This window comes from Atractosteus spatula, chromosome 2 (assembly GCF_055471065.1).
Source record: "Atractosteus spatula isolate fAtrSpa1 chromosome 2, fAtrSpa1.hap1, whole genome shotgun sequence".
Classification (NCBI taxonomy): domain Eukaryota; kingdom Metazoa; phylum Chordata; class Actinopteri; order Semionotiformes; family Lepisosteidae; genus Atractosteus; species Atractosteus spatula.
In genome coordinates this window covers 36,273,219-36,283,130 of record NC_142707.1, presented here as the reverse complement: position 1 = coordinate 36,283,130, position 9,912 = coordinate 36,273,219, and the positions used below count along the sequence as shown (strand labels likewise).

General features: G+C 37.9%; 1 protein-coding gene across 1 annotated transcript; it reads right to left on the bottom strand.

Annotated features, from left to right (window-relative positions):
- Positions 1–3,773: 3,773 nt before the first annotated feature.
- thbd (thrombomodulin) lies at positions 3,774–7,679 on the bottom strand. The gene has a single exon (XM_088938640.1). It carries the CDS (start codon positions 7,522–7,524, stop codon positions 5,866–5,868), a length of 1,659 nt encoding a protein of 552 aa, XP_088794766.1. The 5' UTR covers positions 7,525–7,679; the 3' UTR covers positions 3,774–5,865.
- Between the last annotated feature and the right edge of the window lie 2,233 nt (positions 7,680–9,912).

Sequence of the window (9,912 nt, the reverse complement as noted above, 5' to 3'; positions counted from 1 at the left end):
CTATGCACATTTTGGACATATTTTATTGTTTTTACAGTGACTATGATCATCATCATCACATTTTGCACACACCTACAGTATGTATTTATTTTTTATTTTTTTGTTTTTATTTATTTTTGTTTTATAACTATTCTGATGTCTGTTTTTGCTTGTCTTGGGCTGGACTGCTGTAACACATCAATTTCCCTAGGGGATTAATAAAGTATTATCTATCTATCTAATACACTGACCCTGTGTCACGATCATAAACCCTCCTCTTAAGGGCGCTCCGGCTCTTTCACTTTGATGTTTTGATGTTTTGATGTTGATTTTGTGCACCTGCCTCCTATCCAGCCCCCCTTATATAAGCCAGACGCTCACACTATTCCAGGCTCAGCATTGGAAGATGGACGCCCAGAAGCCTGCCTACCAGCAGGTCCAGGAGTGGCCCGACCATCTGGGTCCTGGGCTCGGAGTGCCTGGCCTCGTTAGCCCACTTTTATCCCTCGTCCCTGCACTGGATCCCATTCTGGGTTTTAAATCTTGTCTTGACTTTGTCTCATTTGGATTACCCGGCTCTGGACTTTTGGACTACACCCAGGATTTCCCTTTGGACTCCCTTGGACTTGTTTGCCTGGACCACACCCCCCCGAGCACCAGTGCACAGTTATCACGACCCCTTGTTTATCAACCTGCCCAGTTCCTCGTCGTCTCCTCCCCGTATCCGTTCACTGTCTTCCGGATTATACCGTCTGCATAGGGTCCCGACCAACGCATCGTTACACACTGGATGTTATTTATTAAGTTAAAAATTATATTATTCATTTAAAAAGCATATCAAGTGCTAATATCTGTCATTGTGAAATTAGCACCCAGCAAGTCACACAGGAAATTCAGAGTGTGAGCACTCTTTGCTACATATGGTAAAGGGCAGTTTAATGCAGCAAGGTTTGTGAGAAATGATTAATTATGAATTTCAGTTATTCTGTTTCAAATAAGTACACTTCAAATAAATACACTTAATATTTGTGCCTTAATTAAGTGTTTATTAACTGTTTTCACAAGGAATTGATGGAAATGAAAGACAAGTCATACAATTCAAAATCTAGAGGAATTCATGGCCTACAATATGGATATTATTCTGTTTGAATTTGCCATCATTTTTGCCTTTATTTATAAACAGTGCAGAACATCATGTGAATTCATCCATCTGGAAAGGAATAGGGAACCACAAAATTACAAAATAAAGAAGAATACATATTCCCAGACTTAGCCAACAGTGGTTTTAGTTAATAGTGGTTAATCTGTGATTACGAATGTTTAAATTTGCATGCTTTATATACTGTATGAGATCAACATCAGCTGGTATGAATTCAGAATGCATAAGGATTATTAAATAGACACAGGGTACCATGGCTGAATTCATAAACTGCAGAACGCATATACAATATATCTTTTACGATATAAAAGATATATATATTGTATATAAAAGTGTAGAAACAAAAACAAGGAATGTTATTTTAAAATTGCATTACACATCACTAAGGCTTCATTTAGATTATCTAGTATAATATTGGCTAACACATGATAAATTATTGCTGCTCTGGTCAGTCCAAAGAAGAGCATCTAGATACATTCTGGTGCTTCTGGGGATGTCTTACACTGACAGTCTGAAGGAACTGGACCTTTACAGTCTTGAAAAGACAAGATTACAAGTGTTCAAAGTCAACCTAGTAGAATTCTCGAACCAAAGGGCACAAGAGGAAGTGGTTTCCAGAGTCTTATCTTATAACTTGTTATATGGTCAAGGTTAGAGTGAGGATTAGTCTTGGGGAATCAGGATGTTACCACTTTCTCCAAGGTTGAGGTTAAGGTGGGGGTTTACTGTACTGTTGTTTTGTGCAGTATTAAAAAAAAGTGGATTTTTCAGGATTCTTTCTCCAGAAGCCTGGATTCACCTTTAATATTTCCAAATTTTCAAACTCTAGTACAGCTGCCTATATATTATAATTAATAATAATAATTAATAATTAATAATAGGTTTATTCCATGCTGAAAAAAAGAAGAAAGAGAACACAACGTTTCGGCCGTGGAGCCTTCTTCAGGTGTGTTGGACTCCCCCCTCTGGCCGTTTTCCACCAGTTGATTATTTCATCAACCAATGCACTAATCAAGCTCCCAAGGCACTCTCTATACCCAGTAAACATAGGTCTAACCTCACCCAAGGAGAAAATCAGGCGCTCCAGTCTCTCCGCAACAGGGATGATATCGTCATCAAACCAGCGGACAAAGGAGGCGCTGTTGTGGTGTGGCGTAAGGATCTATATATCTTTGAAGCCTCTAGACAACTAACTGACACTTCTGCCTACCTCCCTCTCCAACAGAACCCTACCACTGACTACCAAAAGGAAGTGGTATCCACCATTTCTCTTCTTATCAGCAGTAATGAGCTCCCCCAGGAGGCGAACCGGCTCATCATGGAACATCTGCAGGTATCTCAATTTTACCTCCTCCCCAAAATCCACAAACCGGACACCCCTGGACGCCCCATCGTATCAGCATGTAACTGTCCAACTACTTACATCTCAGCCTTTCTCGACAGCCTCATGAGACCGCTGGTTGAAGATCTTCCCTCATACATCAAAGACACCAACCACGCGCTCCAACTTTTTAATGATTTCCAATTTCAGGGTACCGAATGCTACATTTTTATCATGGACATCACATCTCTGTACACCGTCATTCCCCATAATGACGGCCTTATAGCCCTCAAGCACACGCTGGACAAATGCACAGTGCTCGATCCACCCACCCACACCCGACACCTGAAGAAGGCTCCACGGCCGAAACGTTGTGTTCTCTTTCTTCTTTTTTTCAGCATGGAATAAACCTATTACTTGTTCCTTTGCAGCCTACGCATGCTGACGCAGCTACCCACCTGAATTAATAATTAATAATTGCTTACACTTATATAGCGCTTTTCTGGACACTCCACTCAAAGTGCTTTACAGGTAATGGGGACTCCCCTCCACCACCACCAATGTGCAGCATCCACCTGGATGATGCGACGGTAGCCATAGTGCTCCAGAACGCTCACCACACACCAGCTATCAGTGGGGAGGAGAGCAGAGTAATGAAGCCAATTCATAGATGGGGATTATTAGGAGTCCATAATTGGTAAGGGCCAATGGGAAATTTGGCCAGGACGCCGGGGTTACACCCCTGCTCTTTTCGAGAAACGCCCTGGGATTTTTAATGACCACAGAGAGTCAGGACCTCGGTTTTACGTCTCATCCGAAGGACGGCGCCTGTTTTTACGGTATAGTGTCCCCGTCACTATACTGGGGTATTAGGACCCACGTGGACTGCAAGGTGAGCACCCCCTGCTGGCCCCACTAACACCTCTTCCAGAATTATGCATTCTGCGGTGCATTTTTTGATTGACTTGCCTGATTGACAAGCCTGAGAATATGAGGAATGCCACTAATCTGTCAACTTACCCCCTTTTAAAAAAAAAAAGTTGATCTGGCATATTCTTTGTTTCTATCTGGGGACCCATTAATAACAAATGTGAAGGAAAGGTTTGATCTACGTGGCTATAACGAGATTTCTATTGCACATCTTTGCTTCTTTAAATATAATCTATATTTTTCAGATGACTGAGATGCGTTCTGACCATTCCTAACCTTATATTCTCTCTCTCTATATATAAATATGTTTTATTTTTAAAATGTCCAGTTTACTTTACACAGCTCTCGGCAGAGGTTTAACAAATAATAAAAAAAACACAAATATAGATAAAAATGTATTTGTTTATTTAAATTGAAAACAATGTTTTAATAAATATATATATACAGACTTCTACACATATAATACTCTATAAATATAAAAGTATATGAGTGCAGTAAGCACACCTTTTAATAAAGATAATAGAAGAAATTAAAATGACACAATGGTATTTTTTCTTTTCACATATGTATTTTGGTGAAAAAATACTTCTTCATTTTTTCAGTAGCTTAAAGCTTTTTTTCTGTAATATATGGACTCAACATTGAGTCCTCTTAGCACACATACAGTACATAAATGTACATTCATTACCTACTGAATACATTCAATATCGCATAAACTGTGGAATGTTTATGTTATTAATAGTACTTCACAAAGCAAATGTCATGTTTCAGGCTTGTCCTGTCAGTCTTTTTAACAGAATAAAAGGAACAGGATGTGTTTTTATTCACTCCACTGGTCAGTATTATTTCAGTCAGTTAACAAAAGATGGTTCAGCTATTAATTTAAAATGATATGCTGCTAGCAAAAGACTACATGAGAAACTGCGATGTTCATGAAGGGTGCTTAAACGTAAACTCTGACCTATTGTTTGAGAACAGAACAACAGTAATAAAATTACACTCTCTGATAATGTACTCCTCCCTGAATTTAAATTGATATGCTAATTAACGTGATTATTTCCCTACCATATACAATCCTGGTGCAAACTGTCAACCTAAGAGGTGGAAGCTTTAAAAAGTTTGGGATCGTGCAACCAGATGTATTCCTTTCCAAAACAATCCACTCCTTTTCAAGATTTCCTGAATTGTATAAAGACAATACTTGGTCTTTGAAAGGTGTTTTTTGGTTTCTTGTCAGGGATAAAATGAGTATTTTTCCACTTTGACATAAAACATATTGAAATGATTCGGTTGACAATGAAACCACAATTTCTGACTAGACGTTCACGAACATATAAAAATAAACTCGGGCAACGTCTAAAACCGATACCATCCTAATTGGTAACAACAATTAAGTGAATTTAAAGTTGCAAAAAAAAGGCACTTTATGCAAAGTGTTGTAGGGGTATGTAACAAGTTAGCCAACCATGTAGAAATACTTGGATGAGATCCAAGATCAATTAGAATGGGTTAGATCGGATGAAAGGCCTCCAATCCTTGGTAATGTTCTTACAGTATATTCTTCTTGTCTAGATTACTTAGCTGATCTCCAAGGTGACTAAGAAGCAACATAATGACTTAACTATTAAACCAGCCAGATTTATGAATTTTCAACAGCAGCCTTGTAATTCAGACCATATAATAAACAGGAAGCATCATTTTGTGTTTGATTAATATGATTTAACATTATGCAACCATCGACACTATACAAATAAATTAATGATAACAACAAGCTGCATCTGGAAATGAAAAAAGTAAGAGAATCTGATAGAAATGACTGGCTGCAAGGAACCTCTACTCTTTGTCAAATGTTATACTTCTTTCATGATTTCTTGATTCACTTTTTAAGTACTTTGAAGGTACACTCTATAGACCTCACGCTTAAATAAAAGGAATCTTTTGTAACGTTTCAACGGCATTTCAAAATTGTAGCATTAAGTCCAATATATCACACATTCTGCATTTCTAATCATTTATAAAACATAGCCATAGAATTAATATATGGCTATAATATAGTGGGATGCACATTGGCTAGGTGTGCCTATATAAACAAGTGCTTAAGTAAAACCAAGGGCTTAAACATAAAACTGAATCCTGTACAACAAGCAAATATTTATAAGTCCTTGAAGATGTCCTTGAGGTGTTGCAAACTTTTGTAACCGATTGAATGTTTGTAGCAGTAGGCTACATTTAAATGTCTTGATTAGGAGATGCCAGTCTAACTTTTATCTCCAATGGCCATTTGTCTTTTTTTCTCCACTGGGAGACCTTAAGAACAATGGAGATTTTGCAGAGATTTAATGTCAATGTTTTAACGTACATGCTGTGTTTTAAGACGAAAGGCAGACGGAAAACAAGGAAACATTGGAGCAGCATCACAGAACAAATGAAAACAATACATACTGTATCTCGCAGCCATTTACATAACAGGGATGTTTCAGGTCTTGTGTGTCAGAGGTTTGTTAACAGAAGATTTCCTGATATACTTATCAGTGGTAACTTGCTGGAGATGTACATGCAGTTCTCTGCTGCTTCTTTTCTGATCAAATGAAGCCTCACCTTTTCCACCGTGTTTAAGGATGTGGTGACCCAAAAAGAACAAGACTATGATCATCACCACGATGCACACTATGATTCCAAGAAGCCCACCGGCTGTTACCACCGGGGGAATATCTGTGGAATAGGGAGATGTGGGAAAAACTAGATCAGTTGTAGGAATGGGTACTGTGCCTGAGCCTTCTTCGGGACTTTCAGGGACACAAAAATATTTGTCTTTTAGATAGTATCCTTCATGGCAGTAACACACATAACCCCCAAAAGTGTTATTGCACAGTTGCGAACAGAAGGTTTCAGATTCACATTCATTAATATCAACACAGATCGTAGCATTTTCATCATCCATAATATATCCTTCTGGGCAGGTGCATTGCCAGGGTTTGTTTGGATCACACCGAGCACGACATTCATGTGAGGTACAAAGCAATTCACACTTAAGAGGATTTTCAGGATTTTGGATGAACTCATCAGAGCAGAAACACTTGTAGCTCCCAGGTATATTCTCACATAGGTTATGTTCACAAGGAGCTTTCTGACACTCATCCACATCTTGACATTTGCCCTGAATATCTTCATACCCATCTGGGCATCTGCACTCAAAACTGCCAGGCATGTTCACACACACCTTCTCATGGCCACAAATTCCTGGAAGTTCGCAGTCATCTATGTCTCTACATCGCTTCCCATCCTCTTCCAGCTTGAATCCATGGTCGCACAGGCATGTATAGCTGTCATTGTGATTCACACAGAGGTGTTCACAGTTTGAATTGACACAGATATTCATTTTTCTACAGCTTAGCTTATTATCTTTCAGTTCCTCACCAGGTGGGCAAATACACTCTGGTTTACCATTCTTCATTCTGCACTGGTGTTCACAGCCACCGTTTTCAAACTCACAACTCCAAGGTCCCTGAATCCAGCTATTAGGCTCATCAGCCACACATAAGACTTTGAAATCAGAAGGTTTCAGTGTTGCAATGCTTCCAGGAGGAATGGAGGCGAGATCCTCTCCCTTAATTCCTAAAGGAGTTTTGTATAAAATAAACTCATCAATGTCTCGTGGCAGAGGGTCACAGGTTTTATTGAAATTGTACTCACACAGAAATCCATCCACTTCATCCTGACAAGACCTTTCCTTCCACTTCAGATCGCTGGAAACTGAGACACACTGCCGAGAGCAGGCTGAGACACTGTCTTCCCAGTTGGTAAAGTCTGTGTTTTCGTCTTCTGTTACCCACACGTATCCTCTCAGTTTAGCGGTGTTGTCGGTGCATCGCTCTGCAGGACGCTGAAGCCCGATCCAGAAATCTGCTTTTGAATTCGCTATTAACAAAGCGAGTGCGTCGTTTGATACCGATGATCGGACTGTCATTAAATGCCCGGCTTGTCTTTCACATATTTCATTTGCAATAACAAAATCCTTTGAATTTTGCATTAAGATATAGCAGCAGTTCCCGATGCACAATCCGGATATCGGGGACTGACCTACTACTTGCAATAAGAATTGTGTAGCGGTCAGAACTTTGAGTAAATCCTTCATCTTTTGCGGTAAAATATTTTCTTTCCTTAGCAGCTTGAGAAGAAAGTAATTTCTTTACAACAGAGTTCTGGTTCGATGACAGCCTTGAACAAAATCATACCATAGCTCTCTGCGCCTCCTTTATAAGCGTCCCACTTCTGTGACTCGTAAGAGGAAGGAAGTTCCTTTTTAAATGTGCAATTGCTACATCTCATTCCCAGTTTTTTTTTGTTTTATTGTGCTTTGCAAACACCGCAATGAAGAATTCTGGGAGTATTACAGAATTCTTCGGGGCAGTTTAAAGATGCAGTTTATATAAATATGCATTGAAGATTATGTTGTCTTCCTTCGTCTTCTTGTCTTTTAATTAAACGAAAATAAAAAGTGTGTTCTTGCTAGGGGTAAGACGCTGTGGTAAAGTTAAGCATAATATATAGTATTATGAAAAACACTAAGCCTGTATATTAATTAAAAAAACATTAATCCATCAGTCTAAAAATTCATCATTAGAAAAAAGCTTATTTCCCCAGTCATGAACGTGCCCTTATTTAAAGTTTATTACGTTTTTAATATTATTAGGTTACACATATTGTTTGTAAGCATAACGAAATTTATGAATATATAATTAAGCTGTACACACTTCATATGCAACGTACTTAACATATTTCGGACTATCCTGCACAAGGATGGAAATCCCTTGTTTCTGCACTGAATTGTAAGGGGCGCTGTTAATCGCTATTTCTAAACCATGAAAAAAACCGAAAAAAATCAACGGTTTCTGTGGACCCAGGTGGGACGATCTCGAGAAATAATGAAAAGGAAAGACGAGTGGCTTCCTTATACACATTCAAAAGGTTGTGAATTTGAAAAAATGAGAAACCCACAAAAGTAACTAAGGTGAATAGATGCAGGACTAAAGATTTCAGTCCTCATTAATGCAAACATTTTTCTTTTAAATATTTTAAATAAATAAAAAACAGAGGAACAAACACAAAGTCAAAGTTTAAAAGGGGAGGGCACATTCTAAAAACAACATTTGGACGTAGAAAAACCAGACTATGTTGTCATAGCTTTTGAGCTTTCAAAACGTGATCTACGCCATACATGTACAGTACAAATGAATACAATCACTGACGCGCAGCCTGCTCGGAGTTTCCCTGACGGTTTCTCGCGTGCTTTTTCAATGTATTACTCAAGCTCTTTATCTCAAATATCGTTACAAGTGAAAGCCTAATTTGATTTCACAATTGCTTTGATAATTTATAACACCATAGATAAATTCCACCCGAAAGCTATAATAACGGGTGGATTTGGTAATAAAAATCTTACGTGTGTTAGTTTAAAACAAAAACCACACCTCTATTCCCACACTACTTTCTTCGTTACTTATTAATACCCAATCATTTTTCAAACAGATATTAGGGTTATTTCTTACACACTTTAAATATCCCATTTCAAAAACTTTAAACAGAAAACAGATGTTGTAAAACATCTACTGTATTCTTTTTGAAAATGTGCTTAACACTTTTAAAATGACGTGTTCCCGAACAATCGGGAAAAAAAGATTAAACACTCATACTGTAAAACAGAAACGTGATAGTGAACATTTGGATTGCAAAAGAATTTTACTTCGTCGAATTCCCAATGCTTTCGTCGAAAAATAGCTTTAGAAATTATAGATGTATGTGGAACGATGCATATCAGAGAGACTATGCATATCGATGGTTAACGGGGAATATGTTTACAATTTTCTCGGTGTATGGTTAATGTTACGTAGGAGTAATGATTTTTTTCCATTGAAATTCTGGCAGATTGTGATTGAAACTAAGTCCAGCATAGAAGCAAAATGGAAATATCAGATACTGATACAGATGTTGTACTACTGATTTAGTTCTGAAAATGTATTAGGTCTCTTCCAAAGTTAGGGAGGAAATGCTTTGCTATCACAAATGTAAGGAATTTCTCCAAAGTATCCCACCTGGTGGGATGGAATTTAGTGATGGAATATCCCTGGATATTTATGCCTCCAAGATTTACCATTCAACATTATACAATTTTCCACCTTTCTTCTCCCTAGTGATTCCATCACTAAATGTTTCCATTTTGTGAATTCAATCCATACCTTTGTTCAAAGAATATTTGCGTTGTTCTACAGCATTACAGTGTTCAGCTAAGCTTATCTTTTAACATTTTCTAATGAATGGCTGTGGACTGGCATCAGTTTTAAAGTCTTTTCCTCTCTTGCTTTTAGGATTATCCTGTGCGTTTGATTTATATAGTATGAACGTAATCTAATACTTTGTATCATGTATTATATGAAGTAATACAGTATTTTCTTAGGAACTGACAATAAATGTTTGTTTTGTAATAAACTGTCAAAAGTACATTTGACTTTTTACTACAGACGGT

What these genes read in the sequence shown, in the direction of transcription:
- thbd (XM_088938640.1), bottom strand. Translation starts at nt 7,524, where the DNA reads ATGAAGGATTTACTCAAAGTTCTGACCGCTACACAATTCTTATTGCAA.